This window comes from Emydura macquarii, unplaced genomic scaffold, assembly GCF_026122565.2.
Source record: "Emydura macquarii macquarii isolate MOO-44397 ecotype Brisbane River unplaced genomic scaffold, CSIRO-AGI_Emac_v2 contig_2768, whole genome shotgun sequence".
NCBI lineage: Eukaryota > Metazoa > Chordata > Testudines > Chelidae > Emydura > Emydura macquarii.
This window is the reverse complement of record NW_027132905.1, coordinates 17822340-17845840: the sequence shown is the minus strand read 5'-3', so window position 1 is coordinate 17845840 and position 23501 is coordinate 17822340. Positions and strand designations below refer to the sequence as shown.

At 41.1% G+C, this 23501-nt stretch overlaps 1 protein-coding gene and 1 pseudogene across 1 annotated transcript; both read right to left on the bottom strand.

Moving 5' to 3' along the window:
• Positions 1 to 996: 996 nt before the first annotated feature.
• Positions 997 to 12382, bottom strand: LOC137165130 (sulfate transporter-like; annotated as a pseudogene).
• Positions 10465 to 22354, bottom strand: SLC26A2 (solute carrier family 26 member 2). Its single transcript, XM_067566698.1, has 2 exons — positions 21664 to 22354; positions 10465 to 19303 (listed from the first exon to the last, which is right to left on the bottom strand). Exons 1-2 carry the CDS (start codon positions 22306 to 22308, stop codon positions 17813 to 17815), a joined length of 2136 nt encoding a protein of 711 aa, XP_067422799.1. The 5' UTR covers positions 22309 to 22354; the 3' UTR covers positions 10465 to 17812.
• Between the last annotated feature and the right edge of the window lie 1147 nt (positions 22355 to 23501).

The following is a 23501-nucleotide window of genomic DNA, read 5'->3' as shown; positions in this document are numbered from 1 at the left end:
TCTGGGGGAGCTGGTCTGAAATGTCTGCTGCTTGGAGAAGATTCCTGCTGCCTTGCTCCTGTAGCTGAATGTAGCCTGTTAATAAAGCGGCAGCAGCTTTGTTTCTAATCAGCTTCTGGGCTCCAAACTCAAGAGAAGTTATAATGTGTTTGTGGAATTCTTTATCCCAGCATGAAATTCCCAGTTTGAGACTCTCACCCTACATTTCAAGGTGCCTGAACCAACTGTGTCCTTTTTCACTCCACTGTCTGGGGGGAAATATGCCTGTTTTTCAGTACTTTAAACTCACTAAGTAACTGTGTCTTTAATACATAAAGGGTCTAAATCTAGCAAAGTGAAACACCCCCACCAAATCAAAAATCCTTTATTTCCTTCCACAATAATAAAATGAAATCCATTATTTGCAAATTTAACGCAAGCAGTGAATGCAATGATTTCTTAAAGCACTGGGGCATTGGGAAAGTGTCACTGCTAGCAAGATGCTATGTGAAGATCACAACTGATGAGAGAGAAGCACAATTCTCACGGCTCTCTACACGGCATGCAGTTAATGTCAATCATGCACCAGGACCAGAGAATAAAATTCCAAGGCAGAGTGAGGTAAGGATTTTTTTTTTTTCAAAGGAGATGTCAGAAGAGGGAAAGGACAGGGGGCGCACTTAGCAGAGACATAAATAAATATGTTCTTTATAAATAACAGAAGTCGCTTGTCAATGCACATTACACTGATCATTTTACTGGCTTTTTCCAAATGTCCTTTATTATGGGATAGCAGCATAAGAATTGCCAGACTGGATCAGACCCCAGGGCCATCCCATCCAGTTACCTCTCTCGGACAGTGGCCAACACCAGCTGCTTCAGAAGAAACCATGCAGTAGGCAGATGTGCCTCACATCAGGTCTCATCCTGATCACTAATAGTTAGAGAACAACTTTACCCCTGAAGCATGAGGTTTAATTCAAATCCACCATTCATTCTAGACTAGGCTTCCTCAAATCACTCCATTTTCCCACACAATCTCAGGGGTGCTGCTGCTGGTGCCCCTGTGGATTCCTTGAGCAGGGCCTTGGCCAAGGCTGCAGAACTAGCAAAGCAGTGAAAGAAAGAGGGTACCAGGCTGCACACACCAATGGTGATCATCTCTTGGTTAGCCCGGGAGGTGTAGCCATGCTTTTTGGCAAAGATTTCTGCTAGAGAGACTGTTGTGGCAAAGCCAATGATAACAATGGGCAGAGCATCACCTGCGAGACTGGAAAACAGGCGCACGTCTGGTAGAGTGGGTGTCTGGAAACCAGTGGGGATGTTCCCACAAATGGCAGACTTGTATTGCTTCTCAAACCAAAGAAAAGCAAAGTGCCCGCAATGACCACCAGAAACTCCATGGGAAGCAGGGCCTTCATCTTGTCCTTGTACCGGGCATTGATCTCCTTGACTGACACAATGATCACCAAAGCAATCAGGCTGGTGACCAGGTCACAGATGTCGGTTTTCTGGATGTACCAGAAGATCTCAACCCAGGTCAGGATAAAGGGATCCCACCCCCCTCATGGCGAGGGATCTTCAGCCCTAGGAGATACTTCATCTGAGAAGTGAGGATGATCAGAGAGGATCCGGTCACAAAGCCACTCAGGAGGGGTTCTGACAGGTATACAGCTATGAAGCCCAGCTGGAAAACTCCTAGAAGGACCTTAAAACAGAGCCAGTTGTACCCTTAGTGTTGGTTTTAAAGTCAAGAGCGAGTGACCGAGGAAAGATTTCACTTTAAAGTCACAGGCTCTTTTATCTACTGGGCATTCACGAGAGTAAACTGCTACAATACAGAGATTGTTATTTGTAGTTAGTCTAGATCTAGCTAGCCAGAGAGGGTTATACGGTTTGCTTGTGTTCAGTGGCTCCAGAAAAGCCTCCAGGGCTGCTGCCACTATTTCCTGATGGCAAATGACTGTGATCAGTTAACATCGTGGCATCCCAGGACAGAGCCAGATCCTCAGCCCCCCTTCTGGCAGCACTGCATTGCGTAAGCAGCCCAAAGTAGCGTTTCAGAGTCCCCAGGTAGCTAAAAGCCAATGTAGCCAACTCTGCATGATGTGTTTTCAGCTGCCATGGTAAAGAGGACATGTCAGCGTCAAGCCAAGGGCAGGAGGGGGCGTGGCTGGAGCACATTGCATTCCAGCAATCCCCTGCTGGCATGATGGTCCTTGGGGGTGGGGAGAAGAGGTTACTACTAGCATGATTTAGGGCAGCTCCAAAACTGATTTAAGTTATGCCAGGGGGTAACTCAGCTTCAGGATTGGGGCATGAAGAGCAGCCTTAGAGCCATCTTCTCCCCATCTTAGCTCCTGCCCTAAACACAGCTCAGCCAGATGCAAGGATCTGGCCCATTATGTGGGAGAGAAATAAACTGATGTCCCAACATTTCAAAATATTCAGATCTGGGTTTCTAAATCCCCCAAAGCATGAGGTTGGGTGGCTCAAGCATCTTGGTTTGAACCTTTCTAAAGATCAGAGCTAAGTATCACTATCATTAATTATGAAAATTTAGATGTGAATCAAGGCTTGGATTGTGAAGTTCCTACGATTTAGGAATGCTTAGTTCAGGCCAGTCCCTACCTGAGGGAGAACACAGTGAGGAACAGAATAATAATGAAACAACCATACCTGGTGAAGACCAATAAGGAAAATTAAGGAAATTGCCAGTGTGATAGCAGCTTCTGTCACAGATGGCTGTCCCATTGCTGAGCAATGAGGGATTCATTAGCAATGCAGAGCCGGTTACCATCTGCATACGCTGCTAGATGAAGCTGCAGATTCCCCAATCATCAGGCACAGGACACCAAAGGAGCTGACAGAATTATGGCACAAGGTCGCCATGGCAAAGTAAATGATGGAACAGAAGAAGTTGGTGTAGAGTCCATAGATGGGATCCTGTCTTTCTAAGAGGGAGTAGGAGATTGACTGTGGATGGCAACTATCCCAACCAGTAATCCAGAGATGGCAACCCCAAGCAACTGTTCCTTGCTTCTGTAACGGGGAAGCCACTCCAACACCGGAAGCAGCTTGAGGAAGAAAGTGAGGACATTTTGGCAATTTCACTTGCAAGCTTCTTTGGCTTTCTTCAGGATGATCTCCTTGGTGCTAAGACTTGTGGGCTCATGTTCCTCTAATGTGACATGTATGTAGCGAAAACATGAATCTTGTGGTGCAAAGGATCTCAGTGTTTCTTTGCTCTGCTTAAACATCTTGGTTGTGGCAGCCTCCATTGCTCCTGGGGGCTTAAGAGAGGACAGCAGAGATGCTCATTAATATATTTATTTGGGGGGTTTATATAAATGTGTTCCGCCTGGCCTCAGGGCTCATGCGCAAAACACAAATAAATTGCAAAGCAACAATTTGACACAAATCAGTTATAAAATCTTCTTGATTTTATAAGATGTTCAATCTATTTATTGCATAATAAATTACTATTGCACCATTGCACTTCGTATGTAGTCATTTAAATCAGTGCAAAATGAGTACAAAGCAATCTGAAATGCTACCACATCAGAATAGTTGTGCTTTACATCCAATTGATGCTGGTGTCAATGACTGCCTGAGGCACAGGGCAATGGAGAATCAGGCCCAGTGCTTGTTACAAATGTAGGAATGGAGCTTGTACAACATTTTGTTTTTCCATCAGAAAATGTCATTTCATTAAAACTGAAATTTCCCCCAGGAATGTGTTGATTTTGAAGAAATTTAGTTTTGGGGGGGAAAATTGAAAAAAAGCATTTCAATAAAATCCAAACACAGCGATCAACCTTTTCAGAACAGAGCATCTTGATTTTTTATTTTGAAATGACTTTTCATCTAGAATTGTCTTTTGCCAATGGCCGTTGATGGGACATTAGAGGGGAGAGCTCTGAGTTACTACAGAGAATTCTTTCCCAGATGCCTGGTTGGTGGATCGCCCACATACTCAGGGTCTAACTGATGGGTTTGGCAGGAATTTTCCCCCTGGGTCAGATTGCAGAGACCTTGGAAGCTTTTCGCCTTCCTTTGCAGCATGAGGCACAGGTCACTTGCAGGTTTAAACTAGTGTAAATGATGGAGTCTGTGTAACTTGAAGTCTTTAAACCATGATTTGAGGACTTCAGTAACTCAGCTAGAGGCTAGGGGTATATTTCAGGAGTGGGTGGGTGAGGTGCAGACTAGGTGACTCTGGTCAGACTAGGTGATCACGATGGTCCCTTCTGACCTTAAAGTCTATGAGTCTATTAAAATTTGTAAAAGTCTAAATCCAAACAAAATGTGTCAATTGTCCTGAATTTTTTTTTCCAGAAATTTCATTTCATGGGAAATATTTGAAATTCTTTGTTTTTATTTTGATTTGGATCAGAACAACTTTTGAAATCATGGAATCCTCCACAAAATGGAAATTCTAGTTCCCACATGGCTCTATGCTTTTTTTTGGTTAGCAAATCATTTGTAAACCAAACCTGGTTTCTGTTGATCCTTGTTACTTGATAGCATTACTTTTGACAAATAACTCTTAGCCTATTAGATGCTATTTGGTATTTGTACTGTATGACTGGCTACTGAAATCATGGGCTATTGTGCTTCTCTTCCCTGATTGAGTGAGCTTTCAAAGAGGAGAATATTGAATTGTGAGTAATATGTTTTGCTATGAATTGTGATAAACTTTAGTGAAATTTTAGAGATTAGTGAACACTGTCATGAATGCTTAGCAGTATCTGAACACTCACATACGATAAGTAATGACCCCATTAACTGTATTGAGCTGGCATTTACATAAATATTGGTAAACTGAGTTTTTTGTTAACAATGCAACCAGCTCCAGTCTTCTGGCTGCTGCAGCTCTCTCTGAATCCAGGGAGCAGATAAGCATCAGAAAAATCAGTTCCTGCCAGCAAACCTCTTTAGCACGGGAGGAGAGACCCCTTCTGTCCAAGCAGATGAAATTAAGTGGTTATGGTGTTTGATTATGAGGGCATCAGAGCTGGTCAAAATATGTCAATTATTTCTGCTGGAAATTTTGAAAACTTTTTTCTTCATTTGTATCAAAATATCCTGTGAAAATTTTCCATTTTTCTACAAAACCCCAAATCCTCAAAAATGTTGTTTAAAAAAAAAATCGGTTTAAAAAAATAACAGATTTTTGGTTTGTTACTTTTAAAGAAAAGAAAATTGCATCAAAAATATTTTTTCTGAAAAATTTAATTTTTGCAGAAGCCATATTTCATTGAAATTACATTTCTACAGAAATATGAGCAGTTCTAGAAAACATATACATTAGTTCAGCATACTAAGGGCATGAGGAGTATTCATTTCACATTTGCATACCCTTCTGATGGGTAAACTTGAAGACTGAGCCCCTTATAATGCCTTTTTCATTCTCATAGTTTGTCTATAATACCAGGAATGTGACAGGCTAAAAGGTGCTCCCTAGCCCTAACCCCAAAGGGTTAATGCAGCAACCAGTTAGCCCTAACTACCAGAGGGCGCACAATAAATATAAAGGGCTGCTCATCTGGCAGCAGATGGGGGAACAGCTGTGTGTGAGCTGGAGCCCTGCCCACAGGTCTATGATGGTTGGTCATAACTGGTGTGTGTGACTTGTGACATAACTTGTGACTGCTGTTCTGTTCTGTTTGGACTCTATACATTCCCATAAAGATGTCCCAGGAGAAAAGGGACTGAATGTTGCATCCTTGATTTATTTTGGGGCTACAGTGCACCAGCCCACAGGGAGTTATTCCCTAGCAGCTATTCCTGATTAACTCCATGTGTGGAAACCCTTATTCCAGAATAAAAATGCCTTTATTCTGAATTAGCTTAATCTACTTTAATCCACTGTGTAAATAAAACTCTTTTACTTCAGAATAAGAGCATCCACACATGGAGTTAATCAGGAATTGTTAATCTGCTTTAAAGCTTTTTCTGGGTTAATTTTCATATACAGACACACCGTAAATCATGCCTTATGGTGAGGTGGGTATTCCTGTCTGGTGCAGTTCCCAGCAGTCAGAGATACTGCCTGACAATTGGTGGACAACAAGGTTAGCAAGCTCCCTTTGAGCAGTGTCGTCCAGGTACAATGGTCCATGGCAGGCTCAGTCTTCAGAGGCGAGATGTATTTGGCTCAGTGTCTCATATACTTGTACTTGCTCAAATGGAAATATAACCTATCTGTGAGTTTCCTAAAGCATCTACCACTGTTTCATTGCAGTAATGCTACTTTATATTAAAATACAGGCTATATTATTTTCCAGTCATTTGACCAGTCTGACCCAACCAAAGGCAGGAAATTCAAAGCTAGGATTCCTCAAGTCACCCCACTGCACCGAGAAGTTGCAGGGTTGCAATTTGGAAATCAAATGACACTGCCCTCTAGATCACTTCCCCCTTCCCTGTTTCATTTTTTCAGCTCTGTGGCTTTCTCCCTGTGGATACCCCATGACAATTTACCCCTGGTATCACGAGGAGCAGGAGATGCCTTTGCCACAGCAGTGACAGTGTGCACATCTCTGTGTCCATGAGCTACCTGAAGGGAGAGCCTCTGCATCTCCCAAGCTGCTTCCCACTCGCCATCTTACCTCAAAATAAGAGCAAAGAGAAGAGAATGCATGAGGCAAAAAGTCACAAACCTGTTTCCTGGTCCTCTTCCTGGATTGTATCTTGCTCCCATTGAGAAGAGAACTAGATAATCCATCCAAGCTGTTGGTCCTTTTATCTAGCTCTGACTGATCATAACAGTGGAGCCAGCCAAACAGTTGTATTTTGAAAACAAATAACATTCAAGAGGGATATTTCAGTAAAAACTTGTTCTGCCCATTAGGGATGATTGGAAAGGTTTAGACAAATACTCCTAGTGGATAGCAGCATTGCCAATATCTAAAGAGTTTGTTTGGTAAACAAGGGGAATTGTGCCAAGGGAATCTCTCGGCACTTCCTGAAGGAATCTGATTAGCTGGCTTCTACTTAGCTTTGCTGCTCATGGTTTTTGATCAATCCTTTCATGCCTAGGCAGCTTTAGTCCGACTAGTGCCACACTGACCTTTATTTCATCCTATAGGTAGCTATAAAAGTGCCTAATATAACAGTTACCAATTGTGCTATACACCTGTATGTACACCTGAGTACAGTATAGTGCCAGCCACCAATTATACAGAGCTAGTACAGTACATCAGTACAGATCCAGCAATGCACCAGCTAACAATTGTACAGTACACCTCTGCTGCTCCAACAGTGATGGTACTAGACCCCAGTTATTCACCTGTACAGAGTCAGCAATGCCACATCTTCAGATAGGATTGTACAAAATTTCCATTGAAAGCAAAGCTCTGGTGACATGAAGTATTTTGTGGGTAGTTAGGGAGAAAAAGAATTTGTGGTGTCTGCATGAAAGAGAAACTGCATTTGGCTTGTGTATTTTAGGGATTGTGTGATGCTAGGCCCAAAACAGCCAAGCAACTTTGCAAGTTGTATGGCCCAACGCTGACCTTTCAAGATATATTATAAGAAAATACAAGTGTAGTGAGGGTCATTCTTTATAAGTAGACTAGAGCTTTGATATGCAAGTGTATCGTTGGTAGTTACTGGATGTTATTTACGTCTCTCTTGTTAGAGGTTAGCAAGGTAGATAAACTGCTTTCCTGTCTGTCACTGTTCTATTGATTAAGAGTTCAAAAGAACATAAGAACATTTAGATGGAATTTTGAATGCAACAATACTAGTGTTTATATTTCTCTTTGAAGTTTAAGTAGTGAATACCTGTGAATGGTTGTTAATGGCCAGTTACCTTGTGCTAATGTTACTGGATACTGGTTTGCTCAGGACATAGGAGCTGGTACTTCAGAGTCCCAAGTAATCATCTGTTGATCGTTCAAGGAGATACTTGCTGTCAAGAAAGTATTGGTCAGCCTGCATGGATCGATAAAAGACTCTAGGGGACTGATCCTTTTTATCTCAAATCTGTCCAAGCTTGTCAGGGAAAGTTTGGATTGCAAGACTGAGATCCCAGCACCAGCCTAGAATCACCCTGCTAATTCTCATGGGAAAATTTGAACAAACTCTGCACATGGACTATTTAGTCTTCCCTCCTCTGGATCAGTTCATCTATAACTGAAGCTGTGAATCAAAGGACTGAGACCCATCCAGGTATTGGATGTTCACCAGAGGGACTATATAAGCCTGCAAACTCCACATTTTATAATAAACCTTTAGTTTTAGTTACTAAAGGATTGGCTGGCAGCGTGGTATTTTGGGTAAGATCCAAACTTATATTGATCTGGTACTGTGGCTGACCCTTTGGGGTCAGAAGAAGCTTTTTAGTAAAGAGCATAGAGTTTTAAATAACTGGTCTCTTTACTGGAACTAGGGGCTGATTGGGAGCCAGAGACTGAAATGCGGTAAAGGGGGCTGTGTGTATCTTTATTTTGGCTTCTTGATAACCAGTGTGGGGAATCAGAAGCATTGTTTGTGGCTGGTTGGGAAGTCTGACTTCAGTGTCACCCACCAGTGCTGGGAGAATCTGCTCTCCTTTTGCAGCCTGCCCTGACCTTGGCATTTTCAGGTGGCTATCCTAGGCATGGACAGGTCACAGACTGTATCATAAGGAACAAGGGATTTTGAAATAAAAACATTTCAGTAATGCCCACATACAGGCTTCAAAGTTCAGCTTGTCCTTCTAGCTGAAGATGGCATCAGTAGACAGCTCTTCCCAGTGAACAGAAACACCAGTTTAATAAATATTAGTAATGTCCTTTCTCCTCTTGTGATCTGGGACTGGTGCCTAATTCACAAAACACCTTTCACTCCCTGCAATACCCAGCCCCGTTCATGTTTTCCATGCCCCATTATTGCCTCTTTCCAGTCTCTCCTCACTGCAGATAATCTCTCAGAATGCACAGAGGGGAGGTAACATGGACCAGTGGATTAGGACAAAGGACTGGCAGTCCAGAGACTTGGATTCTAGGTGTGGCTATGTCGCAAACTTTGTTCTGTGCTTGGGCACGCCTGATTCAAAGTTGCTGAACATCCAAGTTGATACGGGGAAAAACAGGGATCATATTTTCAGCAGCCTTCAGTTTCTATTGTAGGCCATGAGCAGAGATATCACGAGAACAAATTAAAAGGGAAGAGTGCAAGGATGAGAGAACAGAGACCAGAGGGACATGCTCCACCTCTCCAAGAGAGGATAAGAGGAGGAAGATTAGCATCCTAGCATGGAATATGGACGCAGGCCAATGTCTGTGAAGGATGACTGTGAAACTTGCCCTGTTGTGTGGTCTAACCAATAGCCCAGGTTCATGGACCTTCCAGTGCATGGCACACTTTTTGGCCTAGCACTAGTTTGACTATGATTCCTCTCTGGGGAAGTTTTGTTTATGTTGAATTGGACACTTTAGGGACGGACCTTTTTGCATTCTCGGTTGTGGGTAGCTTAATTTAATGTTTGTTTTTTAATTTGTCGTGCCCAGGTGCCCAATCAATGGGCACATAAACATCATTCCATAAAGATGACTTATATAAAATAACTAATGGCTTCTTATGTACGACGTGAAAGGAACAGGCTGGTGAATTTTTCTCACCACCAAAAGCTTCCCCTATATAAAAAGGCTCATAAGCTGTTCCCCCCTGAACAGCTAGTGGTTTTATTCCACAGAGAAAGGGCCAAGGGAGCCATGACAATTCAGACCTGCTAACGATCTAGCTTAAAGTGTTCACACCATGTGTGTCTCTGTGTTAGGCTCCAGGGCACAAGGCAGATGAAGAGCTCAAGAGATATAGAGATGGAATCCCTGCTTCATTCGCTCTACGACAAGTGTTATAAGATCTTAAAAAAGAAACCCACAACAAAACTTCATGTGACTTAGTGCGACCCCTTAGGTTGACCCCTAACATGACACTACTCCACTCACTCTTGTCTTGCATTGAATTATGATCCCATTTGGAGACTTGAGCCTCGTCACCAGGGGTCATTTGTACACATCTCAAAAAAATCACCCAACGTGTTATAAATGATCGTATCTGCTGAGGAGATGCACAGTGGCATAGCAACATGAAGCACTGAAGGCTGGACTGAGGTGAAAGCTTGCCTCTGTCCATGCAGCATTAGCCAGCCACCTTCAATGAGCACTTTCTAACACCACGATTCATGTTCATGTAGAACTGTGTGTATGTGTGTATATATAAAATTAAATATAGGAGACTGTGCTGTTACATTCTGAGTATGAAAATGTTACTTTGTCACTGAATTTTCAACTAATTTAGGCAAAAAAGAGCTGTACATGTCATCACTGATAATGGCTTTTGGTGGAAACTGCTGTCTAAAGAATGAGGGACTAGTGGTTCATGTAACATCTGTAATTGGACTTTAACATTTATATCTGTACTTGCTTAATACCCAGATGAAAAGAGCGTAAACATCGAGAAGTGAAAAATTCTAAACTTCCTCTTTTTAAATGTGGACAAAAACGTTTACTAAAACTGATACAATTCTTGTGTTGATTGTTTCTCCGCAGCCACTCTTTCATAAGGCACACTGGCATTAAAAAAATTATCAGTACAGTTTAACAGCTGGAGATAATATAGGGAGCTCAACAACATACAAAACAAACATTGAAACAATTTTTCTATAGTAAGGCAAAATACAGAGACTGACAAAATATAACCCACGTTATACAAACATTTGGCAAATTTGTACAGCTTTTTGGTGAAAAATAAGATGTTCAAACATCAGGGCTCTTCTGTCGTTTTGATGCAGAGGTACAGTTTATATTAACAAGGTACAAGTGAACAAAGGAATGAGACTAGATCACTTAATGGCTTTCCCCAGCTATTTAAATTCTTCTAAGCTTGATTTCTGGTAAATGTAGTAGATCATCAGGTCAGTATCAAAACATCCATTGTGCAAATAGTACAAAAATAAGTTATTTGGTTCATAGTACAATACATTTCAAAACATTCTTGTTAAACATAAAACATCTTTTGTAAAATGGGAAGATCTGCTTCCTACTGTGAAATGTTTAACTATTTGAGGTTTTGTTTGCTTAAATGTATTCCAAAATTTGAAAAAGGTAGTGATAAAACTTGTCATTTCCACTTAGGAAAATGTGGCTTTGATTTATTCTGTGATACAAAATTCCAAAAGATGAGTCCAATGAATCAAGAAGCTGCTAAGCTGCTCAGTCTCCATAAAGAAGCTTTGGCTACCTTTGACCATTTCCCAGCCCATATTCCCCCTATAAATGTTTTTCTTCCTAAAGCTAGAAGTTAGCTAGTAAAAAATCTTAGATTAAGTTTGGCAGTAAGTCTACTTAATTCAAGCATCTTAAATGCACTAACATTTTATATACCTCCAGTTTAGAGAGGCAGTAATATGGCCTACTGTCCAACTGTCTGACAGTATCTATAGAATATGAAGTGCAAAAGTACTAAAAACATCCTGTCATTAAACAATATATATTTGTTTTAAATAGCAGTTATTTTACCTGGTTCCAGACCCAGTTTTCTACTATTTAATGGCATCAAAAGTAAAAGTGAGTCCAAAAATCAGTTTTCAGGTCATGTTAGAGTTAGATTGGAAGCGAGGATTATTCAGTATATAAAGTAAAGCACATGCCAAGCACCCTGTCTACACTTCAAAGTTTTGCTACTTAACTACACCAACATAGTTAAGGCTACAAAATTCCCCTAGTGTGGATGCAATTATACCATTATAAAAGCACTTATGCCTGTTTAGCTTATTCAGATTCAGCAAAGCAAAATAAGCTCTAAGGTATACTTGTATAAAGTGCCTTACACCAGAATATCTGTGCCTACATTAGGACTTTTAGTGGCACAACTGTATCAGTAAAATGACACCCCTAACTCACATAGACATGTCAATAAAACCTTTTAAGTGTAGGTTCTCCCACTGTAGTTAATCCACCTCCCCAAGAGGTGGTAGTTAGTGCTGTCTACACTGGAGCTTAGGTCAGCTTAACTATGTCACTCAGGGGTGTGGATTTTTCACTCTCCTAAGCAATGCAGCCTGGTTGACCTAACTTTTAGTGTAGTCCTGGCCTTGGTCATTATTTCCTTGCCTCTCCAAAAGCAGAGAGAAAAAACCATTAGGCAATGCATTGAAAGGAACCATCCTACATTGCTGAGAGGATTCAGTCAATGACCTAATGGATCTTTTCTTGCTTTAAACTTCTATGGTTTTCTTCTAGCACTAAAAACAATGGAGATCTAGGCTAGGAGCCAATGCAGCCAGAATTCACAGTGGAGTTCAGCATGAGACTGTGAAAGGCAAAAGGTGATTTTTACTGAATCATAGTCCTTGGATTCCAAATACTTTTACAGGTACCTTGCCACCTGCAACATCTTGATTGAGCATCTTAGACTCACTGGCAGTATATGATGAGTTTTAAGTTGTTTGTTAGTAACTCAAACAGCAGCAACAAGAAGATATAGAGGCACGACTGGACACTTGGGCAGGCTGGAGTATAACTTTCTATTAGTTGCTACAACCTGACAGAGTGCAGGAGAACTGCAAGCCCAGCAGTCTAGACTGGGAGACCTGAGAGTACAGAATTATACTGAACAATACACAAATAAATGACCCTCATAACAAAGAACCCCTACTGCACATAGCACATATGTACTGCAATGCTGTGACCCACATGGCAGCATTCAACAGTAACTAGTCAGGACCCTGCACTGTTCCTACACTGACTGTGGAATAAGGCACAGAGCTACACATGCACAGAGAAACCAATTTCATACTAGCCCTCACAATAAAGACACTTCTGGTTTGACTTTCCTGGGTGACCTATTATTTGTGTTGCTCAACACATTTTTCAAATGCTTATGGTGCTGCGTGAGGTTACAGAGAATGCCTTCTGATCTAAACGTGGGGAGAAGTTATGAATAATGGTATGTCTAGACTTTGAACTCCCTCACATCCACCCAATAATTTCCTCCCCCTTTTCTTCAGGTATCAGGTTCATTTTTTCTTTTAAACTCTTCATCCAGTAGCTTTGGATCATAGTATTAAAAGATTTAGCATTAAAAATGGGTAAATGGTTATAGGTAACAGCAGTATCTCCAAAGACAATGGGACTCTTGATTACAGTCAGTCATATGCCATGTCTTTTTACAATAAAGCGTGGGAAACAAATGCTTAAGGCCCACATCTTGCAATGAATTAGAAAATAATGGATGGGGCTGCAGTGATTTACAAGGAAATTATTTCACCGAGGGCCATTACAAAGCACAAGACCAGGGCTAACGATGTGATCATAAACCCAGAATTAAAATTAGAGCCATGTAACTCACTGCAGTACATTTATTATTTTTTATTAATAAGTAGATTGCAACCTGTTTGAGTTTCAAAACATTTAAACAACTAAAACATTTATTAGTACATTACCTGCATTAGGAGCAATTGAAACTGCTGTAAATAGCAGCTCTAAATAAAAGCAGAGATTAAATCTCTTGGCAGGTTTATAACTGAGACTATGTGAATATTCATTTCCATAATACTGTATCATTAAAATGAATGTATGTGCTGATGATCTCATAATCCATTATTCAGGTTGGTGATTGCTGGATTAAGGATTTCTGGTATCAAGAGGACTAAATTCTCTGCTGGTGTAGCTCTGCCTTGCTCTGTTCAAATGAATCAAACTAGGCCAATTCACACCAAATGAGGATCTGATCCAGAATTTTGGAGGTATTACTTAGAATTATTGCTGCAATTTGGAGTGTAAAATGCATTCCCACAAGCTGACAAAAATGATTTCCTCTTTTCTTTAATGTATCACTAAAGTACTAAAAGTTCAACACACACATACATAGTTGGACTTTAGTGCATTAGAGATTCCTCCTCATCTGTAGTGCAACAAGTATAGTAAATACCTTGGTCATTGTGTTCCTTTAAGATATTCCAGATGAGTTGTAGAGTAGCACATAACATGTGAAATGGTAAACTTTAATCTTTATTTAGTGCCCATGTACACATTTGTAGTTTTCCAGTTCTCTAACTTTGACATTTATCTATGAACCCTTCTGACAGGGGTTGTGTATATTAATATACAACCTGCACATATGGCACTATTGTATAACACATAATTGCTCCAGAAGGGTGTTCTTCTATTTAGCTGTTGTTTTCTATCTATTTATAATGGTCTTTGGGTATAAGAGGAAAAAAATCCATTGTTGTCCATGTAGAAGAATAGCACTTAGTGTGTCCAAATAACATGCATTTTAGCTGAACATAAATTAGTTCTGTATGTGTCTTAATCACTCTGCATTAACTGCTCTACACCCAACGTCCTGAGGTTTTTTATGGTTCTCTTTTGAAAGCTAATATGCAGAAGTTTTGAACAAGTGTGCTGCAATTTTGTAAGAAACCCACGCCGACTAGGAAGTGAAAATATACCAAAGGACTATATTTCTCCAAAATTGTTCTGTTCTGAAATACATTGCAATTCTAATCAGTATTTAAAACTAAACTGTTAAAGTTGCTTTTTTGGGGATGGAGGGAATAAAATTAAAGTTCCAGTCACGTTTTATGGTTCTGTGAACAATCACATTGACGTTAATTCAGCCAAGCCTCTGCGTTAGCTGATATTGGGTTCCTTTATTTCATTTACTTTCATGCTTAGTTCCTCTGGGGCTTAACCTCTGCATTTCTCACTCTGTGCTGCCTTTTTTCTTTCCACAATATGTGAACATGCAGAGCCCCCTGCTGGAATATATAGGCTTGCACACTTAAATACAGTCCTGTCAGTCTCAAGTCTTCAAGAAAGTATCCTTATGCATATGATAAAATTGTCATCTCTTGACACTAGCGTAAATGTTGTGAACTACAGAAGCATGCTTAGATTTCTAAGTGCTTTGGAGGCGTAACATTTTCCCACTGATGTTCAGACAAGAGCTACTGTTTCCTGTTACAAAGTTGGTTCTTTAACACTGCCAAGGAAGTTTTTCCTGGAGTTTCATGAAAAACTGACTTGAGGAGAGCATGGCCATGGAAACTACTGAAAGGCAGCAGGATCTAGTCAATTGCAATTTCTTATCTAAACAGGCCCAGGCTCAAGCCTTTAGAACAGATGAATTTGGGTTGTATTTCCCTCTCTCAGAGCTGTGCAGGATTGTACATTTTGTGGAGAAAGTCATAACGTATCTTAAATTGTATCCTTAAATCCTCTGAAAAAAGGAACTTGTTTAGTGTAGTTTATTTTGGAATGCTTTTTTGTACTCTTCACATTATAAGATAATTCTAATCTAATGTCTCATGTACTCCGGAACTTACCTACAGTATTTTATGTTTTGGTCAATCAAGTACATTTCTCTGAAAGAATAATTTAAAAAAAAAAGACTTTAAATAGTTCTAGAGCTCTTAACCCAGGAACCAGAAAAATCTTCATCCCACCACACCTTGTCTAAATGCCTATATGCTACTGCAGAAGATTTGAGGATTCTGAGTTAGTTGCCAAGTCTTGTGATTTTATCACAACTCCTGCAATATTGGTGTTTTTTGTTAAAGGTCCTGCTCTTAGAGTCAAGTGATTACATGATCATCTCACTTTCATGTTAAAAAAAAAAGTTTCAAGCCCTCATGGCTGCAGAGAAAAGTTTGAAAACACGGTCCTAGTGTACCCTAGAGGCTCAGAAAGCAGATGACAAAATGTATTTTTGTTTAACCTTGTCATTTTAAAGCCAATGTCATGATTTTTTTTATTTTTAGGACTGACTCTTGATTTTTGAATGTCTGGAGTTGGCGATACTGTCATAGAACTCAGCTGAAGATATGTTACTGATTTCCCTTTCTTTTGTACTAACCCTTCCCTGTTACATAGAGACAGTTACCTGGCATGTGTGAAGGAGACAAGTTCCTAATTTCTACTGAACAGCACATGAAGTTTGCAAAATAAGGGATGTGATGGATAATCTAAAAGTACATCTTCATTTCTGTTTGCCTTGTTGTTGGAGCCATCTTGGTCCCAGGATATCAGAGAGACAAGATAGAGAAGAGCTTGGTGTGGCTTGTCTCTTTCACCAATAGAAGTTGGTCCAGTAAAAGATATCACCTTACCCACCATTTCAATTTATATGATTCAATCTGCGTGATGTACAAAATTGACTGCAGGGGACAATCCTTTACTGGAAATAACAGATTAGGTCTTTTCCATTTCTAATTCCTATGATTCTGGAGGGCTCTGTCTATATCATGCCACTGCTCTTAAGTGCTAGGCAAATAACTGAATACAACCATGAGTCAGGCTATATGGTGCCTGCCTTACAGTTTCAATCCATCGCTGGTACTCTGCTCTAAAAATCTTTAAATAAAAATCTGTCATGATTATCAACATAAAAAGACAAACTTTCCTGACAAATATACAGGCATGTGTGTAAATATGAAAAACATTGCTCCAAACCTTATCTACTAGATAAGGGGAGTAGGTGGCAAGGCATCTTTGATTAGAAATGGTTACAAGAAGTTACTTATTAAAGCATTTCATTCTGAACTGCCTGTATAATATATACCCAACACAGGCAAACTAGAAAGGCATCAGCAAGTTGCATTCTGAAAAGACGCTTAAACTCTGTGCAACTAGACATGTAATCAAAGGCTTGTGACCCAACCGAGTAACTGTTCTGCAGATCCCTCTGACACTGGATAACAGCAGTACAGTGGGAGAGTGAGATAAACTTCAATGCTCTTCCATTAGGGATAAAGACTCACGACCTCAGAGTCAGGCACTCAGCCCGAAATCAGGAGCACAAAGGGCACATGGCAATGGCAAAGAAAACCAAACAGATGTGGCAGCAAGTCTCAGGGCCTGGGTCTAGAGACTCGGACCCACACTACGGCACTAAAAATAACCATGTAGACATGCCAACTCAGGCTGGAGCTTGGGCTCTGAAACCAGAGGTGGAGTGGATTCCAAGTCTGAGCTCCAGCCCAAACTCAAACATCCACACTGTTGTTTTTAGCACCACAATACGAGCCCAAATCTGTAGATCTGGGCTCTGAGACTCACTGCCACGGGTATTTTTTTGCCATGTAGTCACACGCAAAGCGGCCCTCACCTTCTAACCTCACTAACAGAAAGGAACAGTGCTTTGATTTCAAATCACTCCTGAAGTTCCTTCAGTTCCTCACTTGCTGCACATAAATCAGACATCAAGGAATCTACCTGCCACTTCCTTTTTCTCAGAGTGAAATTGTAGCTCTTTGTGAAAGCCAGGCCCAGGCCCTCACAGAGCAGAGAACTCTCTCTCCTGTCATGTCAGAGAACAAGCCATGCTGGATTTCTTTCCCGCTCACTCATTCCTTGGCCAGCACAAGGGCTGAGTGATGTGGAGGCAGCGTGCCCAGCCCTGGAACTGGGGAGGAAAAGACGGTTGCCTCAAACTATTCAGCCAGTTAAGGAGAAGCACTAACAGCTGTAAAAGGAAGTCCAATCCAGAAAGATGGTTGCTGTAATAAGGATCTCAAGGGTGCAGATCTAAATGTGGGTAAATCCTGGGAAATGGATATCTTAACAGGGACAAGGGATGAAAAACATCGGTTTAATAGTATCATCATGATCACATTAAGGATGCCTATATTCAGCACTACTTACCTAATCACCCTAGCCAGCAGGGCAAAATTAAAGCATCAAAGCACACTGTTTGCTCCACAGTGTGTAAACAACACCCCTGTACTTCGGTGCATTTTACCTGTGCGAGTGCACACATCTTACATATACATCCACAATTTTTTTCCCTAATCCTACACACAATTGTTGCCCTCCCAACACTATTCTTCTGCAGCTCAGCACCCATTTTGCCTATGTACATCCAACGCAAAGTCCACAGCTTGGTGCACACTGTGGAAGAGGAGGTTCTCTTCCTCCTTTTTAAAGTACTCTCCCCGGTGCAGGGAACCCCTCACAGAGGCATTGCACTGGGCCAGCAGCACTTGGATGCCTATCTCCCCATAATCTTTGAAGATCTCTTTAAGCGTGTGGATCCCTGCTGTGTCCAAGAACTGTACTGCACAGCAGTCAATCACTATGGTGTGAAACTCCAATGTCTCAGTGGTAAACTGTGTTGTGACATCTGTCTGGCTGCCACCAGAATTCACCATTTTCTCTTTAAGCATTCGCTTTACTGCCTTTTTCCTTGCTGCCTTCACCTGGGTTGGGTTGACTCCAGTCCGCTTACACAGAGCAGATTTAAAATATTCTTTGTTGATATAGTAGAGAGGAGCTTCAAAACGGAAAACCCTGATGCCCGGCTTAGTCTTCAGGTTCTTGTAGGCAGACAGGGACTCATAGGTTTCAGTCTCTGCCACCCAGCCGAGCAATGGTGCCTCTGGTGTCTGAGTCCTCACAATGACGCACAGCATAGAGAAGCAGACACCAATCAGCAGGCCGATTTCCGTACTTATTAGTGCCGAGGACGCCATCGTGGCTAACCAGATCACCGTGTCCACTTTGCTCAGATGCCACATTTTGGGCAGATCCCTGAACTTCCGCAGGGCTCCTCGGAGGTTTACAATGGTTATGACTCCCAGGACGCATTTCTGAAGGGAGTAGAAGAGAGGTGCAATCAAAAGCAGAACTAATAGTATGACCAACGCGGTCACCACACCGGAGATCTGAGTTCTGCAGCCCGTTGACTCTTTGACAAGAGTCTTGGCAAGAGCTGCGCTAGTTGTGAAGCAGTGGAAGAAAGAAGGAATAATGTTGCAAAAGCCAATGGCATACATTTCCTGATTGGCTTTAACTGTGTAACCGTGCTTCTTGGCGAACATCTCAGAGAGGGACACGGTGATAGCAAAGCCAATAATGGCTATGGCAACAGCATCCATAGCCACACTAGGAATCAGATCCCATTTGGGTGGCTGGGGTGGCAGGAACCCAGTTGGAATGTGTCCAGCAATGCTGGAGCCATAATTCTCCTTCAACTTCCCGAAGTGAGATGCCAGCGTAGCCGCCACAATCACAACCAGTTCAATGGGTATTGGGGCCTTGAGCCTAGATTTAAAGTGCTCATTCAGCTCTTTGGTTGGGACGAGGACAAGAAGACAGAGGAAGCTGGTGATGAGGTCACAGATGTTGGTCTTGTGGATGTTTTTGAAGATGTTTATCCAAGTGGTTATGAGGGAGCCAATGCCATTGCTGCGTGGAATGTCTAGGCCTAGGAGATACTTCGCTTGGGACGTTAATATAGTAAATGAGGCACCTGTGACAAATCCACTGAGTAAGGAATCGGAGAGGTATACTGAGACAAAGCCCACTTGAAAGAAGCCCATAGCAACCTGAAAGGAACCAACCACACACAATAGATTAGAGTACAAATCTTAGCATTATGGAAATTAGCAGGAAGATTAGATAATGTAGGTAATACGGCACAATATGTGACTCTGCAGGATATTGCACCAAAATGATATGCAAGCCAGAATCATTAGCAATCAGCCTTAAATGAGATGCATAATTGCTAATCAGACATTGGCTTTCAGACAAAGTCTTAATTTTTTTTATCTCATTTTTATATTTTGTTCATTGTTTCTTTCAACTCTCAGTAATAGCTTAGAGCATCCTTAAAGGATAAGAGGGAAGCACAGGGGAAAAGCTTTTTTACATTTTGTAACTTTTGTTGCTTCTCTCTCAGATTCTTGAAATCCCCTTGGTTTTAGGCTTTACAAAAGCTCAGCTCCCACAATTTAGCCTCTCCTGCATTTCTCCTCATAGCCTGAAATAAGGTGTTACCCCAGTCAAATACCAGCTTCCCCTTTTCACTAACAACTAACCCATGGCATTTCTAATTCAGCAAAAGAGTAAAGAAACCCTTACAATGCTCAGGTTACACAAGTAAAAGCAAATTTTAAAAGTGTTTTTTTATTCATGTTTATGAAATCTGGTTCTGAATAAATCTTTGGTGCTGTCCATAGAAAGTCCATGATGGAAAGTGCTAGATAGATTTACAGATTCCTGCAGGTACCTGTGTTCACACAACCACAGTGGTGGTAGCTAAGTGCCCCTGCTTCCCCACTAAACTTTCCGTAAGTTAAACACAGGCCCCCCTACAACCAAGTTCAGTTTTTCTCCCTTTTCAACCCCCCACTAAAAGCCTGTTAATGCTTTTGACTGGCCAAACAGGACTTTTTCCTGATGCCATCTTGGAAACTGCCATGCCAGGATCCCACAAGCTGCCAGCTGTGGTACTTTTACACCACTTGGCTGAAACAAAGCAGTCCCCCTTGGTCACACGTCATCAGGTAGCTGAGGCAACATAAAAAATATAGGCATGGCTAGAAACTGGCATAACCGCATAAATTTACTGAGAAAAAGGATGGTCTTGTGGTTTGACACTGGACTGGGACTCGAGAGCTGGGTTTAGTTCCTGACTCTGGCACAGATTCCCTGTGTAACATTGGACTCCTCTGTTTCACGGTTTCTTGTCTATAAAACACGGATAATAATACTTCCTTTCCCTCACCCTTTATTTCTATTGAGACTTCGGGCAAGCCTGGGGCAGAGCTTGTCTTTTACTACGTGTCTGTATAGTTCCTAACACAAAGGGACCCTGTTCTTGGTCAGGGCTTCAAACAGCTACCATACTAAAGTCATATTTTAGTTTGTTAAGTGAGGTTCTATTGACTGTGGGCAGGGAGACCTTAGGCAAAGCATGGCTAACTGCTCTTCTATGTATAGCATCTAAATCAGGTAAAGTAATATGACCTTTTTATGTAAAGAGACCAGAGAGAGTGTTCTTTGCCAAATACCTAACAGCAATTCACAACTCCACAACCCCACTGCCTCGCAGAAACCCAACCCACCACTATCTTATATAAATTACTCAACACTGCCTGGTAGTGTAAGATGAAGTCTTAGGTTTTATATCAAAAGGATTGTCTAGACTGGCATAGAAATGTTTTCTTTTTCTCTCCCCCACAATGTATTGGATACTAGTTGTAAGCACTCCAGAAATGAGTGTGCATGATTTTGGATGTATACCTTCCTCTACAATGCTATGAAACCCAAACCCAACAGCATTTTGCTAATGCACAAGAACCACACAATTAAACTTGCTGATCTAATTTCAGTAGCTAAACAGTAAAATGCAAGTGGTAAACACAGCATAATTGTTAAAAAATACTAGATTTTAAAACTTTTCCATTTTTAATAAATGAATGTATTAAGTAACAGATTTTTTTTATCTTTGTAGCATCCCTTTAAAATAATGGTAAGGTTCTGCCTTTGAACAAACAAAATTTTACAAGCACAAAGCTGCTTACAAGCTGATTAAATTTAAAATAAACAAAAAGTAGACTGCAATTGAAAACTGATACTGCAAATTTTGGCCCAGTGAAAATTAAGGCCAAAACATAAACCAACGAAAAGAAGTATTTAGGGCCAAACCATAAAATGTGTTGAGCAATTGATAATATGAAATCAATGGGAGTTGAGTCTTTGGCAATGTTAAGAATCAGGTATAAAGGGAAATGTTGGTGGACCTTTAATCAGAACAGCAACATGGGACACTACTGCTATAAACAACACTGCTACTGTCTCTTCTGAGACAAGGCTTCATTAGAGTTAAACTATTGCTAAAAGAGGAGAGGAAGAAAATTAGAAGCATTTCCACAGAACGCCCATTTACCTTGTCACCTCTTACCTGATAAACTCCAGCTATGAAGGTCACTGTGGCTCCTACAGTAATTGCATAGCAACTTCTATCACATAACAGCGGTTGTGATGTCTGGTTCACAGCCAACGTGGTGGTATTCACATAAATGACCATTTCTGTGTGAAGGCCGCTGTGACCACTGGGTTCTATGTCATACCCAGCAATCTGTACCTCACGGTCCACTACCTGTCCCACCATCAGGCAAAGCACACCAAAAATGCCGACTGAGATGTGACGAGACGTACCAAATAGGAAATAAATAATGCTGGCAAAAAATGACGTGTACAGACCATATATAGGTTCCTGGCTGGCCAACAGGGAATAGGCAATGGACTGTGGGACAAGCAAGATACCCACTATCACACCAGACATTATATCTCCCAGGAGGTACTCTCTCAGCTGATATTTGGGGAGCCACTGCAAGACAGGGAGAAAACCGAAAATCAGGTCTTTAACTCTGGCTGGGCTGCAGCTGCAAGATTTCTTCACTTTCTTAATCACAAGTGCCTTCATATTAATGCTATTCTCTTGAGGCTCCAGGAACATTGTGGGTTGAAAAATGTGTTTGTCATCCTCTCCCTTTGCCATTTCAAACGCTGACTGGATAGGGCTGAGTTCCACTTCTTCTGCCATTCTGAAGGCTCCCTACCAATGCAAACATAATCAGAGAATTCAGTTAATTTTTAAACTAACGTATAGATTATTTCAGACTTCTTGTTTTTCAATTGGAGTGAATTTAGTTCTCAAGAAAGGCAAGGACTAACAGTACTAGCTTAAGTCAAGCACAAATGTTCCAAACAAACTTTTTTTTAGATACAACTCAGTCTTGACACAGACCAGCTATTATTCCTGTCCTCAGCCAGGCATAGGCATGGGCTGTTGGTGCTGTCCAACTGTATTGGGAAACTGGAGCTGAAAAAAACCCTCAAACTCATTTTCACTTGTGACCTATGCCAACATTTGAACCCCTCTCTTCAGGAACTAAAAGCTACCATAATGCACCCTATAATCTCTGGGCTTTGTACCTTTGAAGCTATTGCTTTCTCATTACCACACAAGACAAATATCTTCCATCAGTGGTTTTATAACCCTAATCTCTTTCCTTTTGTTGTCACCATAATAAACTTTGTTTATGTTCAGACACAGCCTCTCCATGAATCATAGTTACGCACATACTGCAGAAGAGCTGCTTTTTGTGTAATGTGTCCAACTGTGATATATGCTCACCCCACCACAGCAGCACCTTCTCTTGCAGCACCTTCCCTGATGAGTTCACTGTTTCTGGTCTATTCTATTCAGCCAAAATAGAAACAGCAGGCTGTCCCAGCTGACCATTACAATTCAATTTGTGAAATATACTCCTTGCAACTCAATTTCTGGGATAGCACTGAGGTCTAAGTCAGTTACACTGGAGTTTTACTTGTTAACCTAAAAAAGCGGCAATCTTTAACCAAATAGTTTTGTTTCAGCCAATGGTATAGCACAGGAACACTTTCCACACACTTTTCAATATTTTTAAGGGAAAAACAGCTTGGATTTCAAGCAAATTATATCCAACTAAAGGAAAAGAAATAAGAGAAGAGCCTCGTAACTGAAGATACAGGTACTAGGTGACACATGCTCCCACCAGCAGGTTTCTCGTACTGTAGGCTGAACTGCAGATGATATATGAGCAAGGTGATTGGAATAAAGAACATTCTTATAATAAGAACTTACTTCCTCAACTTGTGAAAGCAAAAAATCTGATCAGACAAGGAAATCAAAAACAACCTGAAAGAGACATCACTAACCCACCGTGTATGCAACTGGGCGCTTACACAGCACTC